Genomic DNA, 17,997 nt, shown 5'->3' on the forward strand with positions numbered 1-17,997 from the left:
TTCCTTTCTTTCTTGCATTTTATATGCTGCTTATTGTCTAATATTTGACCCTTTGTTCAATCATGTTATATCTACTTATCCCTTCTTCATATTTTTTTTTCCTGCTGTTGCACTCTTCTTGATTTGCCATCGAAATTTATTTTGCCTGACATCCTCCCTTCCCAATCTTTCCCTCCATCCTTGTCTTTTCATCTTCCCTTTCTCCACCCTTTACCATTTCCCTTTAATTGCCCCTATCACCCTATCCTGGTCTGTCTGTCCTCACTGTCTCCCTCCTCCTCCCCTCTACAGGTTCGAGTTTCCAGATCAGTTACCTCTGGATGAGTTCCTTCAGAAGCCAGACTCCAAGGACCCAGCCAACTACATCCTTCACGCAGTGCTCGTGCACAGTGGGGACAACCATGGCGGTCACTACGTCGTCTATCTTAACCCCAAAGGAGACGGCAAAGTGAGTGTCAAGGAACCAATAGTGAGAACAATTTTTTTTATGCACCTTTCACCAAAAATTTTGTGGGTTTTGGCGAGATTGATGGGATTCACACACTACTAGATCTAATTTTAAGAGGCACATGTTTTTGTCTTTGCTTTGGACTAAGCCTTGAATGCCCAGCTTCTTTAGATTTGATTAGGTGTCCTTCTGCACTGATCTTCTGTGGACATTAACAAAATATTAAAATTATTCATTGTAGTAGAGTTTACTGTAGTATCAGGATATCAAACCACACAAAAGAAATGTTTATGCAGAGATGCCACAAAGGTCTTAAAGGTAACAACTAAAATTATGAATATGTGGAAACTTCAGCTGCATACATCTAGATTCAAGATACAAAATAAGTACGTGCCAGTTCTTAAGTGACGAGGCTTTCCAAATATATACAGAGATGGTAAAAACCCAGAGGATCTACCTACTCAGATTCACAGAGCAAATGCCTCATAGTTGACAAACAAGCTGCCTAACAGAAGGGTATGGTACCACCTAATGTCAAAATAAGGAATGTTTCAAGACCAGTGCTCAGTTAGATATGTAGTAGGATAAATATTACCTTGTCAGAAATGAGTCATCACAAATATCCAGTGTTAATCTCTGCAGAATGCATGTTACATTCTTTCAGCTTCAGAGTTCAGCCACTGTATGACCTGTTTATTGCTATAATAAATCTGCAAATCTCAAGAAGTGATATGTCACTCAATTAAGTACATACAGCACCCTCGGCCAGTCCCAGTCATCTAGGAAACTCCTGACTCTCATATACATGCATAGACCGTAATAATCCTCCTTTTATGCAGGGGATAATGGGAGGATTGTGAGTGTCATAACATACAATCGGGAAAGTCTTTTGTGGGCTTTTAGTAGAATTTAAGCATTGTTAATTAATTCTATGCGTTTGGGGTTGATTGAAAGCATTTTAAAATGATTTGACATAAATGGTTGTCTTAAGTGTTCTCTGGTTTTCTCTTTTTCTTTCTGTTCTCCCCTCTTTTCCTTATCCTCCTCTGGCTTTCTCATCCCTGCCTTTGACCCCACCACCACCACCATCCCTCTCCATCCATTTCTCTCTGCAGTGGTGTAAGTTCGATGATGATGTAGTGTCACGGTGCACCAAGGAGGAGGCCATAGAACACAACTATGGTGGACACGATGATGACCTCTCAGTCCGTCACTGCACCAACGCGTACATGTTGGTCTACATTCGCGAGTCCAAGCTCAGTAAGTAACATACTCCCTTCCTCTGGTGCCAGAGAAACTGTCCGATAAACACATGAAAGGTTCCTCTCAAACGCCCCAGCTAATGTGCCATTAAATACAATACCATTTAGACAGTATGAGACATGCATGAGAAGTGAAGGAAAATTAAATTCTTCTTTCATACTTGCGTGATTATAATAAACTCAGATGTTACTGTATCGCACTATTTGCCATATAGTTCTCACTTGTACTGGTTTCTGTATCCCAGGTGAGGTGCTCCAGCCGATGACTGATGTGGACATCCCCCAACAGCTGGTGGAGCGTCTACAGGAGGAGAAGAGGGTGGAGGCACAGAAGAGGAAGGAACGCCAAGAGGCTCACCTCTACATGCAGGTTCAGGTAAGAACGCCAGAAAATTTAAGTACTCCCAGAGCCTTACCAGAGAGTTACAGCTGCTTGTTGCAAATATGTAGTCTTTACAATAATGTGTTTGTGAAAAACCTGTCTGCAATTACATAACGGTGCATGAAACAGGCCTGGACAAAATTGATGGTACCCCTAGAAAAGACTGAAAATAACGTGGCCATAGGGACATGTTCAATCAAGGTGTGTCCTCTAATTAGCATCACAGGTGTCTACAAACTTGTAATCAGTCAGTCGGCCTATTTATAGGGTTACAGTAGTCACTGTGCTGTTTGGTGACATGGTGTGTACCACACTAAACATGGACCAGAGGAAGCCAAGGAGAGAGTTGTCTCAGGAGATTAGAAAGAAAATTATAGACCAGCATGTTAAAGGTAAAGGCTAGAAGACCATCTCCAAGCAGCTTGATGTTCCTGTGACTACAGTTGCACATATTATTCAGTAATTTAAGATCCATGGGACTGTAGCCAACCTCCCTGGATGTGGCCGCAGGAGGAAAATTGATGACAAATGGAAGAGACGGATAATAGGAATGGTAACAAAAGAGCCCAGAACAACCTCTAAAGACATTAAAGGTGAACTCCAAGGTCAAGGTACATCAGTGTCAGATCGCACCATCCATCATTGTTTGAGCCAAAGTGGACTTCATGGGAGACGACCAAGGAGGACACCATTGTTGAAAACAAATCATAAAAAGCCAGACTGGAATTTACCAAACTGCATGTTGACAAGCCACAAAGCTTCTGGGAGAATGTCCTAAGGACAGACCAGACAAAACTGGAACTTTTTGGCACATCAGCTCTATGTTCACAGACGCAAAAATGAAGCATATGAAGAAAACAACACTGTCCCTACTGTGAAATATGGAGGAGGCTCTGTTATATTCTAGGGCTGCTTTGCTGCATCTGGTACAGGGTGTCTGGAATCTGTGCAGGGTACAATGAAATCTCATGACTATCAAGGTATTCTAGAGAGAAATGTGCTGCCCAGTGTCAGAAAGCTTGGTCTCAGTCGCAGGTCATGGGTCTTGCAACAGGATAATGACCCAAAACACACAGCTAAAAACAGCCAAGAATGGCTAAGAGGAAAACATTGGACTATTCTGAAGTGGCCTTCTATGAGCCCTGATCTAAATCCTATTGAACATCTGTGGAAGGAGCTGAAACATGGCGTCTGGAGAAGGAACCTTCCAACCTGAGACAACTGGAGCAGTCTGCTCATGAGGAGTGGACCAGAATACCTGCTGAGAGGTGCAGAAGTCTCACTGACAGTTATAGAAATAGTTTGATTGCAGTGATTGCCTCAAAAGGTTGTGCAACAAAATATTAAGTTATGGGTACCATCATTTTTGTCCAGGCCTGTTTCATGAGTTTATTTTTTAAAATAATTCTGATAAACCACAGTTTAAAAGCAATGTCCGATTTTCATTGGTTAATTTTCATAGAATTTTTATTTATTATTACTTTTGTCAGAGTCAAATTATTTCTGTGACCATTGTGGGTTTTTTTTCATTAACCGAGGGGTACCAACAATTTTGTCCACGTGTGTAGATAGAGAGAGAGATAGTTTATTAATCCCAAAGGAAATTCAAAGTAGCGCGGATTTAGTGCACCAACACACCAAACTCTAAGCAGAGTGCGCCCTAACAGACTCTGAGCTTTCATACTGTGGTGTAAATGAAGGGCAAGGGTGCAATTTCAAACTGAGGTGGGACTTCATATATGTTTCATTGTTGGGTGAAAACTACCATTTATCTCACCAGCAGATGATGGTATGAATATCTAGCATCAAAAAAAATTACCTGACCTGTGTGGATAAGTACTCACCTTTTAAAATGAGCATATACACCTAAGGTGTTACATGTAGGATATACATAACTGCACTTGTTGTGCCGTTTATATTGGCACATAGAGGATAGTCCAGGTACTGGCTGACAAATAGCCAATTATTTCTTTCTGTAAAATGGAGTCAGTGCTTGTTTTGTCAGAGCGCAACTTATAAGCAGCAGGCAGGACTGAAGGCTGCGTATCACCGTATGGTTGAGATGCAGGGAAGAGCAGTGAGTGATAAGGAAACAGTTTGTTGAATGAACAAGGTTTACCTTGTTCAAAGACGTTTATTGCTTTGACTTTATTACTTGGTCAAGTATTAAGTCAGCACAAAGGTTCATTTCTCTCATTCTCTTTTCTCTGAAGAGGTAATAAGAGTAACATTTATATGCTAGGATGAGGATTTGTAAAACCCCACTGTGCATTTTGCCAGTAAGCCACCAGAATAGATTTCTATTTAAGCAATCTCTGCAGTGGAACTCTCTTTCAAACAAAATGCACTCCGTAGTAGTTATTTCGTATACAACAAAACATGTTGGTAAGATAGAAGTACTTGGTTACTAACCTACAGCTACCGTGTGTTTGATTGAAGCTGTTTTTGATGTGTGAAATGCTAAAATGCATACAGCAATAGGTACTTCAGGCCATTGGGGCAAATGTCTGCCTATTGTTTTGTATTTTTCCCTGGTGCTTTTTGTTCTCGTTTTTTTATTGTTTTAGTTCTTTGTCTCGTTTCCCTATCAGTCACTAAGGTTGTTCTTCTTCCTTGTCGACGTAGATGGTGACAGAGGACCAGTTCTGTGGTCATCAGGGCAACGACATGTATGACGAAGAGAAGGTGAAATACACAGTCTTCAAGGTCCTGAAGAGCTCCACGCTGCAGGAGTTTGTCCAGAATCTCTCACAGACCATGGTGAGAGACTCAAGAGTGTGTGTGATGAGGAAAAGTTGAAAGATATGTGTGCTGAGTTCCAGATTAACCAGGCTGTAGTATACATACGTTGATTAGTCTGCTGCTTGAAATGTAAATATATTTTTAGATTTGATCAAAAATTCAGTTACTTATGCCCAATTAGGTGGCTCGCTAAACTTGTTGAAGCAACCAACATAAAGCGGATTTATGTTTTCTTGAGAGTAAATTATCTTTATCCACAAGTAACTGATCTTGAGCAAGAGTAGGCTTGTTGACTTTCCTGTTTGCCTGCCATGTTTAATCTAGACTGCCAGTCCACAGTACACACACCTTTACTCTAATTTTCCCTCACTCCCTTCCACTGATCATCAAGAAATTGAGGAGTGTCTACCACAGTGGCTTCAAATTTGGACTGATGAGTAAATCACAGTAGAAATGTTTTGCCTCAGAGGGTTGTGCTTGATTTGCCTTTTCCTCATCTTGTTGCTGTTCCCATGTTTTTGTGATTTTTTTTTTTTTTTTTTAAAGTGCAAATTAAACCTGAAAATGAAAAATTGTTAGAAGCTCACATGTTGATGTGCTGCAGGGTTTCCCACAGGACCAGATGAGGCTGTGGCCCATGCAGGCCCGTAGCAATGGAACTAAGCGACCCGCCATGCTTGACTACGAGGCCGATTGCAACAAGTCGGTGAGTGTTTGTGCCCTGGATACCTGTTTGTGGGTGTGTAACCTGTGCAAGTATTTTGATGTTCAAGTTTTACTCTGTTGTTGTGCCCTGTCAGGTGACAAACCTAATACTGTATCTCATTATGGTGCTTATAGTACAGGTTGGGTTATGCTGATTAACAGAAATGAAAGTGCGTTCATTGAAATATGTAATAATGCTGCCACTGTTACAAAACATGTAAGATGAGTTTAATTTTTTCAGAAATGAATCCTCTCTTCCAGTAGTTGTGTATTTATCCCTCAGCAGTGTATCAGCCCCTTAACGTGCATGTTACTCATGAATATATGTTGTACACTAATCTGTACACGGGTGCCACTCTTGTAAAATGACACTGTTGTACACATCAGTTGTTAGTATCATTACAAAACTTTTTAAATGCTTGTACATGTTTATGTTTCAGATGATTGACTTGAGTGACAATGAGAACCCCTGGACAATATTTCTAGAGACAGTGGATCCAGAAATGGCAGCCAGTGGGGCCACGTTACCCAAGTTTGACAAAGACCGTAAGTTCTACACGTCGGCACTCATTCAGCTTGGCGTCATCTCAGCAATGCTTCACACTTTTTGTTGATTTCCTGCCTGAGCAGCATTTTTTCTCGAACACCTGTTCTCAAGGTGTCAGAGTTTTGCAGTCCAATTTGTTAGTTTCATTTAGTTTGTGTTGGCACAGTGCAACTTGAAATACAAGAAGTGCTGCTTCCTCTGTTGCGATTACTGGCCTGATACTTCCCTCTTGGTGGGAAAAAGTGATAGAATGTAACGTTAGTTTGGGATCTTGTGTCATGTCATAGCCACATAATTTTAACTTCATTTCTACGTGTTTAGTGTTTTTAATTTTAATAGTATTTTTACTACACCTCACAATGCTGTCACTTGTTTGGGAGACCTGCTGTGTCTTTAATGTTTTTCTCCCTATCTTTAGATGATGTCATGTTGTTCTTGAAGATGTATGACCCCAAAACCAGAAGCTTAAATTATTGTGGACATATCTACACACCTATATCCTGCAAAATAAGTAAGTGGTTGCAATTTTCATTTCTGTATTAAGCTTAACCCATTGACTTTAGGCAAGATAAAACCTCATGAAGTTTCTCTCTGCAGTGAAATGCTTTAAATTTCAAGATTAAATAATGTCTCTGTTCTTCTCTCTCTGTAACCAGGAGACCTGCTACCAGTCATGTGTGAGAGAGCAGGTTTTCAGCAGGAAACTAGCCTTATCCTCTATGAGGTGATCTGTTTATGTGTCACTCAACTTGCTGGCACATTCCTCTCTTTTCTCACTTGCTCCTTCACACTCTCTCACTCTCAGATTCTTCTAATCTGGTAGACAAGCTTTGTCTCTCAAACTTTCCTGTGCACACTTTCACACTGTCATATGCAGCATCACTTTTCCCCCCTCTCACACCCTGTTGTTTACATATACGTCATCAAATCTTCTTACTATTACTGACTACATTCCCCTCGGTGCTTTGTGTGTTACAGGAAGTAAAGCCCAATCTAACAGAGCGGATACAGGACTATGATGTCTCTCTGGACAAGGCCCTGGATGAGCTCATGGACGGGGACATCATTGTCTTCCAGAAGTAAGAATTTGTGCATTAAATTCACTATGACCAGTGTGAGCTAATTTGTATCGCAGTATATTGCAGGGTAGTAGTAATATTTCACTTTAGTCGGATCAAAGATGTCGAAAATGTGGACTTTTGGCTTGAAATTTCAGGCCTATGTGACTGTCTTTTTGCAGAAAGGATGCTCACCGTTTTTCATTGCCTATCCATGATTTTTCTAGTGGTAACAGCTGTACAGGTTAATGTGCAGTGAATTTCCTTGATGTTTGGTTTGGAAATAAAAGCCTATTTTAAAGAAGGACAAACATATCATAGGACAAGCATCTTTCTCTGTGGGCCATTTATGTTAGTTACCCTGCCATGTTACATGTCCTTAATATAGCACATGCAAACTAGTATATATCATGGCCATACACAATTGAAATGGCAGAGAGACATTCAGACTAGGACTTAAATGTCTCTGGACACTTTGATATTTCTGATGAAATACAGAGAAACAACAAAGAGAAAGGACTGGAGGAGGAATTACGAGAAGTGTGTGTGTGCACATTTGGAGAAAGATCTGGGTTAGAAATGTTCTCTGTACAGCTGAAGAGCTGTTTATTTTAAATATTTTGACTATGACATTCAGTGCTTCCTGAGTTGCTTTGTAGCTGCTGCTTGTGTCTCCCAACCTGCCGCGACCTACTTCTATTCTGCTCACTCTGTCCTTCACCTTCATCACTCCTACTACCTATTCTTCCATTTGCCTTTCTCAACTATCTCTGTTCTTCCTTCTCATTGTCTTTTCTCTCCTTTGCTGCCAACACTGCACATTCTGTACTTTAAATTATATTTTCCACCAACCTCCAACAATGCAGGGACGACCCAGAGAATGACAGCAGCGAGCTGCCTACAGCCAAGGACTATTTTCGGGATCTCTACCACCGGGTGGATGTCATTTTCTGTGACAAGACCATCCACAATGACCCCGGCTTCGTGGTCACGCTCTCTAACCGCATGAACTATTTTCAGGTACAATTTATTGTAACACTTTGACTAATTATTTGAAGTTTGAGGAAAGAAAATAACAGTGGGATTTCAATGTGTTTGCATCAGCTCAGGTAAAAGGAATAAATTAGCTTCATGAAGTAGAAACTGAACTTTCAAACCTAGCCTAAGATTATGGAAATGAGTCTTTCATTTAAACTTACACTGATATTAAGCCAAAACAGGGAAGTATCTGGAGAGTAGTTGTGCTAAAAATGTGGGATTTTGCCTCTACATTTGAGATGCATTCATAGAGTGAATATCTTTCAAAAGATGCTCAAATGTGCCAAGTTCTCACCTTGACGTATCATGCATCTTGTATCTAGATGCCTTTTCTCCCCTGTTGACATTTCACTGAATCCTAAACAGTCCTGTGGCGTTGCCGCTTCTGATGTTTGTGTCGTCTGTTTGTCAGGTGGCCAAGACAGTAGCGCAGAGGTTGAACACAGATCCCATGCTGCTGCAGTTCTTCAAGTCACAGGGGTAGGAGGCTTGTCTCATCAACACACACAGACACACACAATAAGTGCATGATGTATGAATGTAGTAACACTATTAACAAATAATAGTCACCATCTTTTGTAGCTGCTGTGCTCACTGTGGGTCAAGAGAGGATAAAATATGTTTTGAACACATGCAGTGCAATGAAACTTTGCTAAAAATTAAGCAAAATACAAGGACAAGAAACACCGACTTGGCTCACTATACTGTGATGGTATATCTTTTTAAAAAGGAATCCACTGTGATGTTGTGATTTTCTTTGACAGACTTGATGCTAAAGATGATTGATGGTGTAATAAATATTACCATGTTTTTTTCAAGCCTGAGTTTTTATTGGTATTTTGGTATATTGGTATTTTATAGGTATTTTATCCAAATACCTAAAAATCTTATTGTTCTTCTTGACTTGTAGCGAGAAATACTTTTATACAGTGTGTTGTAGTTTTCATGGCTTGTGTCAGGTTTGATTACTTGCGATTGTTAGTAGAAATGTTGCGTAACCTGTCACCCCCCACCTGTCTTTGTTGTTTTCCTCTTACTCCTCCCTTTCTGACTCCTTCTTCTCCTCTCCTTTCCTCATTGCCTCTACACCCCTCTAAATTTCCTTGTCTTACCCTGCTGTTCACCTCCCTCTCCTCCTTTTCTCCTCTTATCCGCTTGTCTGTTTTCTCTCCTCTTCTTTCACATCTTTTTTTTTTATCTCCCTTTCTGTTTGTTTTCTCTTTCCATCCTTTTCTTCTCCCCTTTGTTGTCCTCCCCCCCTGCCTGGTGGTGTGGTGGCCAGGTACAGGGACGGTCCAGGGAATCCTCTCAGACACAACTATGAGGGAACGCTGCGGGACCTGCTGCAATTCTTCAAGCCTCGGCAGCCCAAGAAACTCTACTACCAGCAGGTAGGGATGGTTTGCCAGCTGTAGCCTTCTCAAGAGTTTTGGGTTTGTTTTCTTTCCCACATGTCCAAAATTTTGACAGGGAGTAGTAGTTTGAACAAGACAGCTGCTGTCGGTCCAAAAGAGAGCTTAGTGTTTCAAGCAGCTGATGTAATGTTTGCTCTTCTTATTTTGTTTTCCACTCTTTCACTTGTTGCTCACCATCTTTATTTTCTGTTGTCTCATTGTTTACCTTTCAGTTGTTTTGAATTCAGATTAGGTTATTCTTTCTGTGTTCTGCTTTGTTATTGTTCTTATGTTTTTTTTCCCCTAAACCTGTTTTAAATCATATGATGGCATGACATCTAATATGAAAAAATGGTACTAGCTAAAAATGTTGGTTGTGAAATGTTTATACAATAACTCATACTGAGATGTAGAAACTATACTGTTGTCAGATTCCTCCATCGAGGAGTTTTCTCTCACCAGTCCAGCTGCTCTTCGTGATGTGGCTTAGTTTGCTGTAGATGGTCCAGACAGCTAAAAAAACACAAGAGACCATAGCTAGCTTGCAGCATGGGTTACTACAGATATTCCCATATTAGAAAGATACAACATTCCAAAGAAGACTAGCCTTGCTTTTAATATCTTGTTACTATATTATTTTCTTAATAAATCTGTTGGTATGTTCAGCCTCATAGTTGGTTTAAGGTATTTGTCTGTAGTTAAACCTACAAGAATTATGAAGCAGTATCTCATTTTCCCTCTCTGCTATGTGTCCACAGCTAAAGATGAAGATTACAGACTTTGAGAACAGGAGGAGTTTTAAATCCATATGGCTCAACAGCCAGTTCAGAGAGGAGGTAACACACACACACTGTCTCACACACTGACATTTTGGCTGTGGAAGATGGAGTATTTCATGTCTGCACATACCAAGTAAAATGTTTGTGAGATTCAAGCAGAGACGTGAACTGTGCACATATGTTTGTTGCAGGAGATCACCCTCTACCCTGACAAGCACGGCTGTGTGCGGGACCTTTTGGAAGAATGTAAAAAAGCAGTGGAGCTGTCTGAAAAAGGCTCTGAGAAGCTCAGGTACCCACCCAACCCGAGCATGCATGTGTGTATGTTGTCATGTCTGATGTGTGTTAGAGAAATACTGCTGACATGCTTCCTGTCAAAGCTTACAATCAAAGCTTTTTGCATACCAACTTTGATTTTAATGCCGCCATAGCTCCCTGTAGTGACAGATGTCCAAACTTATGGAAAATTACCATACAGTGGTGTATGGTATGTCAACCTCAAAGAAAATTCACCCCAAACATTGTCACCCAGTTTCTATCATAGGTGAGCATGCTGGTTTCATTGCTGCCACAGCCCAACTTCTAAATGACAGATATGCATTTTCTTGCATGGACATGTATGTTTACATATGAAAATAACTGTCACATTGAAGCCAGCTGCTGGGCTGGTTGTGTAATCCTAGAGTATTTGAAGTCACTTTCTCCTTGTAGTTTTTCACTGAACTCAGCCCAGAATTCACCTGACTCTTTGATCTTTAAGCTGTAAACCTTTTCCTACATCAAGGGACATTTTCTCCCCAGCGTATCTTGGGTACAGGACCAGTTCAGACAATGCAATCGTGTCTGAATTTGGGAAGAATTTTTTGGGATATTTTACATTTAATCTAATCTTACCCATGTGCAAAATGTGATTCAGGACATTGAGGCACTTGAGAGAAAATGTGCATGTTTGAATGGGTTTTTTTAAAATTTAAAAACGTTACTTGTTACTTGGGCAATTTCTCCCGTTCATACCCTCACAGTGACTCAAATCTCAGCAACCACAGCCTCATCTAATTTTTATAAACCTTTTTTTTTTTTTTTTTTTGATGGCACCAGGATTTTTATGTCAGCCTCCAATTATCTTTTTGAATAATTCCTGTGTTATCCCCGGTGTAATGGGATTTTTTTTTATGCTCTGAAAATCAGTTTTGATGTGTTTGAAAAGCTACAGCAGAGTATTAATCCTTTCTCTCTGTCTCTCCCACTGCAGGCTGTTAGAGATAGTAAGCTATAAAATCATTGGGGTTCACCAGGAGGACGAGCTGCTAGAATGTTTATCTCCTGCTGCCAGCCGCACCTTCAGAATAGAGGTAAGTGTGTATGTGAGGTGCTCCTGGTACAATTGTTTATAGTCTCGCCTTTCTTTTTAGTTTATTTTTAGCCGTTTCACTACTCTGTCGGTTCACTTAACAAGACATTAGCCTGACACTATTTTTTTAACACCATCTACTGAGTTTGTTCTACACATTCAACCACTTAGCCAGCTGTTATTTCCAGGAGTGTTACTTCTTCAAAATCTTCTGACTCACTTGTTTAAGATTAAACCCAAAACTGAAGCACTGGCGTCTTCTAGCTAAAAGTTTTTAATCATAACAACATCAAGAGGGATGTCTGGTTGTAATGGCCACACCCATCTCAACAGCATGGTGAAAAATTGTACCATCAGAGGCCAGCAAAAACACAGTTTGTTTAAATTTCTCCCTCAAAGTGGCAAGTCGATTTTGAGCTGACTACACACTGGTTACTTATTCCACGTAGCGTAACCAGTGAGTAAACTGGTCTAACTGTAGTAACTGATGTGGCTCCATTCTCCTCTCTCACTCTTCTCATTTCTGTCCCTCGTTCAGGAGATTCCTTTGGACCAGGTGGACTTGGACAAGGACAGTGAAATGCTAATTCCAGTCGCTCACTTCCACAAGGAAGTCTTTGGCACCTTTGGGATTCCCTTCTTGCTCAAGATCAGACAGGTATGTTTGTGTATACATAGTAAAAGTCTAATGATATGAAGGTTATGTTTGGTAATTCTCTCCTTTGATTAACAACCATGTCCAACTCCCATCTGTAGGGTGAGTCATTTCGGGAGGTGATGAGAAGGATCCAGACCATGCTGGACATCCAAGAGAAAGAATTTGAGAAGGTACAACATGATGCTTCGCTTGCCATTATACTGAAGTCCTTATATGCAAGTCTCGCCACTCAGCAGCCATCTTGGTAACACACCTGGGCTGTTTCTTCAGGTTACGTTCCTGTCTAAATGAATGAGGAGAGAGCCATAATTGTGGTTTTGTTGGTCACTGGGACAGAAAAACTGCATGTATCGAATCACCAGTCAAATTGATAAAAAGTTCCAGATTTTGCCCCAAAATTTGGTTTAAAAATCATTTTCCCTGCAGGCTATGGAGTGCAACAACATAATTAATTTTGTTATAAAACTGATTATTGGCCTTTTTGGCATTTTTTGTTGGGGTTTTTCTCCCATAGATTTTTGTTCACGATTCTTTAAATGGCGAGTCTTTCGATTACAGTTAGTATAAACAAAGTATTCTCATCCTGATACTTGAAATAGAGTTTAATTTAGTGTTATACACTGAATTAACTGTTAGGAGTGTGTCTTTGTGTGTTCCCAGTTCAAGTTTGCGATTGTGATGATGGGCCGGCATCAGTACATCACTGAAGATGAGTACGAGGTCAACCTGAAGGACTTTGAACCACAGCCAGGTATTTACTGCGGCTGGTGCTATTAGGAGGGCTGCTAATGTAACTGTCATTGTTCCTGAGATTATGCTGATGGTAGAAATCTTATGAGTGCAACAGGTTATGACCCAACTAATACATAAAACAAAAGCAGACAAATGCACCATAAGGATGCAGATTGCTCTTTGAGTGTGGTGACCCTCGCTTTTCATTCTAATTTAATTAACCACTTAAAAAACACATCACATTTTCTGTATGTTTTATAGCTTAATTTTACATAATCGTGCCATAGGAAATTCTTCCTACTCTGTCTGAAATGCCTCGTTTTAAGTCCAGGTTTCCTTCAGTTACTTAAAATACTAATTCCAGTGCTAGAAAACAGTCGGTACATGTGAAGGCTTCTCGAATGCCTAAACACTGCACATCGATTACACCACCCTGACACTAGATGATACAATGCTGGACAAAGATTACAGAAGCAATGATTTCATCTTTGATTGCAGCCATTACAAGGGTAACAGTAGAAATATGCAACTAGGGACGTGTGCTTGCATGTGCTTGACTGACCTTTGCAGCACCTTGCGTGATGACATGACTTTATAGTCAGGTGAAAGTTGAGCTGGACTCAGTCTTTTTATCTTTTTTTTCCTGCTGTGGTCCTTTGTTACCAGAACTACAACATGGTTCAAATGACAGAGGGAGCTGTCTTTGTTCAGGCAAAACACAAGTCAGACTTAACATAACCTAACCTTGGTTTAGTCTTAAATGCACAGAGGTCATCATAATTTAAAAAAAAGCTTGACTCATCTGAAATGTATAAGCTGTTTTAGATTTACTGTTACTAAAAATACTTTCCTTAATATCATAGTGAGTTCTTTGAGATACTTTTGTGTAAATTTCCTTGTGATGTCGAGCAGAGTCTCAGTCAACACTAATGTATTTTAGAACATTAGTAACAAGAAATTATCTGCATTCAGATGAGGGTTTTAGCAAAGTTTCAGAAATGATGTGTCGCATGCATGATTATGTACATTGAGCATGTAGGTGCTGATAAACAGGGCTGCAGACTGCTGCCAAAGCCATTGAATATGGAACCATTTCTTGTGTGTGCGAGTTAAAATTTCACTTGGTTGCAGTTGTGCATAATGATCATTAGATTGATTTGGAGCTACTTTGCTAGCCATTGTTTTCTTTCTCACTAGCGGAGTCCGAGTCACTCTTTGAAAAAGTCTATTTAGTTTTCTCCAGTATTCCAAAGATGAAGCGGTCTATAGTTGATTATTTTAAAAACAAAATGAGGAGATTCAGAAGGCTGCTGTTGAAGAAGGAGAGTCCTGACTCAGACGTAGATGATAATGACTATGGAAAAAAAGCACTTGCAGTCACAGTGGCTGATGCAGCGTTAGGGCTGCAAAATTACATGAATATTAACAGCGAATAAATGAAGACAATCGACTGTGTTATTGACGTTAAAGATGCACTCTGCTCATCGGAACCCATGTCGATAACATCACTTGGTTTCTGATTGGGAAAATCTCATGTTAGAATGTGTTATTTCACTCTTTCCCAAGTACTTTTGGGCCACACACCTTTCTATGTGTCCTTCAGTAACTGAAGTGGTGAGCTACTGCTGCCGCCTAGCTAATGGGGTGGGGTGGGGGGGTGCGACCGGCTGGGAAAGTTGGTAGCAGCGGTGCTACCAGTGGACAAATGAGTCTGAAGCTTCGTGTAATTACACAGCAGCCTAGTTGCTTTGTGTAATTATGAAGCAACTAGGCTGGTTGCTTAGTTGTAGAAAATCGCTGGAAATGGAAAAGAAGAGCAGCAGTGGCAGACAGGTAAGACCAGAGATTCCCTTCACTGCACTACAGCTGCTTGACAGCAAGTTTAGAAACACCTAACCTCATCCATCCATCCATTGTCTATACACCACTTAATCCTCATTATGGTCGGGGTTGCTAGAGTCTATTCCAGCTGACTTGGGGTGAAGGCAGGGGACACCCTGGACAGGTCACCAGTCTATTGCAAGGCTACATATACAGACAAACAATCACACTCACACCTATGGACAATTTAGAGTTACCAATTAACCTCAGCATGTTTTTGGACTGTGAGAGGAAGCCAGTGTACCCAGAGAAAACCCACGCATGCACAGGGAGAACATGCAAACCCCATGCAGAAAGATCCCCGGAAGGCCAGAATGTGAGCTGCAAGGTGAAAGTGTAACCACTAAGCCACTGTGCAGCCCACTGTGTAGCTTCATTTGTATGAAAATTAACCACTGGTGGTCAAGGCAGATGTGTTTGTTTTCTTGTGGAAAACAGTCATATAATAGTAGGAAACAAACATAGTGTCACTGAAAGCGAACCTTCATCTGCGTTCTAATTTCCAAAAGATAGATAATTTATTAATCCCAAGGGAACTTCAAGTATTCCACAGCTTGCATACAGTAACAAAAAACAAAAAGGCAAAACAGACATATTAGTAACCAGATTAACATTAAAGGTTAGTATATACTTTTTAAAAACTTGCTCTACAATACTATAAATAAAACGCTTGTAATTTTAAAATCTATAGAAATACTAAATGTATTAAAAGTCAAGATGCAATGTTTACACATTTCAAGTCACAGTGATTTAAAGTGGTTTCGACAGGTAGTAAGAAAACAGTTGTAGTAAACTACATAAGGTGCACACTGAATCAGTCCTAATGTGATCATGACTCCAAAAGTCTCATCTTCAGGGGCCATAAAATGCCAGTGTTATGTGTATAATAGTGTAACGTGAGACAGCCGTGCTGCCACTGCTGCTGTTTGTAATGTTAATGTAACTCCACGACTGCTATCACTCCTGCTCTTAATTAGAAATTCATATTGGCAGCAGGAGACAAGTCTAATGACCTCTTTGGCGTTATCTCTACCGCAGGTAACATGTCCCACCCGCGCCCCTGGCTAGGGTTGGATCATTTCAACAAAGCTCCAAAGAGAGGTCGCTACACCTACCTGGAGAAAGCAATCAAGATCCACAACTAAAGCAGCCTGCCCTTCCTCTTTGTCCTCCTCCTCCTCTCTTGCTCCGCCTTCCTCCCTACCTACTTTAACAAACCATAACCACAGACTGTAACCAACCATGTGTGTGTGTGTACGTGTGTAAGTGTGTTTATGTGTGAGAGACTGAGTGTGTGCTTGTATGTGCGAGTGTGTATTCATCACTTTTAACACCCCGCCTGGACACCTCTACAGCTCTACACCGGCACTATGTCTTCAGTGATACGGATCTTGCTGCAGCTGACGGATTATTCTTCAACCACAAAATAAACTGCACCAACCACCTCCTGACTGTTTATTTTAGTGTATTTTTTTTTTCTAATGATCTCCCTCTACGTTTGAGGTTGATCGGTTGTTATTTTTTCTTTTTTTTTTTTTCTGGCTTCTCTACCTGTTGACTGCCTGCTTTTTGTTGCCTGTCTGGAAATGGGAGAAATACATTTGGATTTTAACATAAAAGCAGTGAAAGGAGGAGAGGAATTGGGACGGAGAATAAGTATAAGTATATATATATATAGATATATACACACATACGTGTATATTTATATATATATGTATAATATATACATAAAGTTCTAGACAGATTTTTTTCCTTTCCGACTTCACTCACCATTTTTTTGTCGTTCAGATTTTTGAAGGGGGGGTTAAATAAAGCGTTGTTTGAAGAGGCATCATGCTGCTGTGTGCGGAGTTTGATGGAAGGATGTGGGCGAGGACTTAGCTGACAGAAAAAAGAGGGAGAGGGGCTGATAGATACCGCAAGCTGGCATCCACCCTGAGGCTCACTAGTTGCCCCCGTTGAAGTTCTTTATATTTTCTGCTCCCATCCTATAGTGCAACAAAACCCAGTATTTCCAAGTTTACACACAATTCTTTCTCACTTAGTTTGGAGGAAAAAGTAATGAATTTTTTTTGTCTCTTTCTGCAGATCTTGTATAATAAAATAAAAAAAATTCTGCAAAACAGCATCTGTTTAAAAATAAATGGGGAAAAATAAGGAGATTTGTCTGTATTTCATCTTGAAAGCTGGCACTTAATGGTTTCTCAGGACTGGCAAATGTACATGTTGGTTGCTTATTGATTTTTCAAGGAACACACAAAAACACACATGCACGAACATCAACCCCCTTGACTTTCTCTTCCTTTTTTTGTTTTTTTTTGGGGGGGGGTTGTTGTTGTGTTTCTCAGTCATTCCTCCTCTAAACACAAACACACACACACACAGGCTTCATCTTCTCCCTCCCATCTCCTCTGTTGATCGAAACTGTCGCCTCCAGGTGGTTTGGAGCAGTAATTGCGCTGTGCTTGGTAGGGAGCTGCAGACCCTTAGAGCCCCGCCGGTTTGAGGATTGTGTAGAGACAAAACCAGCATTGTAAGAAACACTTTAAGCCCTCTGAATTTATTTTTCTTCTGTTCATTTCTGTTAAAGCACAGATGGAATGCACCCCTAATAGCGCATAGCTGGCTCTGTAAAGACAACATTTAAGAATTGTATATTTAAAATTATGAACGTGTAAAATTTAAGAGAAACACACGCCTTTGTTGTTGGGTACAGAAGGAGCCGGATGTTCATATTTCTTGTGTGTAGGTTTCTTTTTTTTCCCCTTTTTTTGCGTTCCTGATGTACCATTGACAATTTTTTTTTTCTGTTACATTTGGATTGTTGTTTCTTTTCAAACTAACTGCATCGGTTTGTCTTGTTAAAAAGTGCAGTACAAAGATGACCTGCAGAATCACACCTTAATTTGATCTTTTCCAGTTTAAAATCCTCAGTGTAGCAGCAGTGTACGACAACTATTCCTGTATATTGCCTTTTTGCTGGAAAATGTATGTTGAATAAAATTTTCTATAAAAACAAA

The 17,997-nt window shown here is 40.3% G+C and overlaps 1 protein-coding gene across 3 annotated transcripts in view; it reads left to right on the top strand.

Annotated features, from left to right (window-relative positions):
• The window catches only part of usp7 (ubiquitin specific peptidase 7 (herpes virus-associated)), a 29,898-nt gene extending 11,901 nt beyond the window's left edge, over nt 1-17,997 (top strand). Inside the window, exons 13-31 of one of the 3 annotated variants that reach the window (XM_055005215.1) lie at nt 292-469; nt 1,564-1,708; nt 1,956-2,086; nt 4,718-4,852; nt 5,439-5,540; nt 5,980-6,085; nt 6,505-6,597; nt 6,743-6,810; nt 7,065-7,165; nt 8,011-8,164; nt 8,595-8,662; nt 9,465-9,573; nt 10,335-10,412; nt 10,547-10,647; nt 11,608-11,707; nt 12,245-12,364; nt 12,463-12,534; nt 13,025-13,115; nt 16,016-17,997. In XM_055005215.1, coding sequence (XP_054861190.1) covers nt 292-469; nt 1,564-1,708; nt 1,956-2,086; nt 4,718-4,852; nt 5,439-5,540; nt 5,980-6,085; nt 6,505-6,597; nt 6,743-6,810; nt 7,065-7,165; nt 8,011-8,164; nt 8,595-8,662; nt 9,465-9,573; nt 10,335-10,412; nt 10,547-10,647; nt 11,608-11,707; nt 12,245-12,364; nt 12,463-12,534; nt 13,025-13,115; nt 16,016-16,122 — 2,059 coding nt within the window. In that variant the 3' untranslated portion in view covers nt 16,123-17,997. The remainder of the gene's footprint in view (nt 1-291; nt 470-1,563; nt 1,709-1,955; nt 2,087-4,717; nt 4,853-5,438; nt 5,541-5,979; nt 6,086-6,504; nt 6,598-6,742; nt 6,811-7,064; nt 7,166-8,010; nt 8,165-8,594; nt 8,663-9,464; nt 9,574-10,334; nt 10,413-10,546; nt 10,648-11,607; nt 11,708-12,244; nt 12,365-12,462; nt 12,535-13,024; nt 13,116-16,015) is intronic. The other 2 variants (XM_055005213.1, XM_055005214.1) reach the window with 2 other exon arrangements.

This window comes from Amphiprion ocellaris, chromosome 19 (assembly GCF_022539595.1).
Source record: "Amphiprion ocellaris isolate individual 3 ecotype Okinawa chromosome 19, ASM2253959v1, whole genome shotgun sequence".
NCBI classification, from domain to species: Eukaryota; Metazoa; Chordata; class Actinopteri; family Pomacentridae; genus Amphiprion; species Amphiprion ocellaris.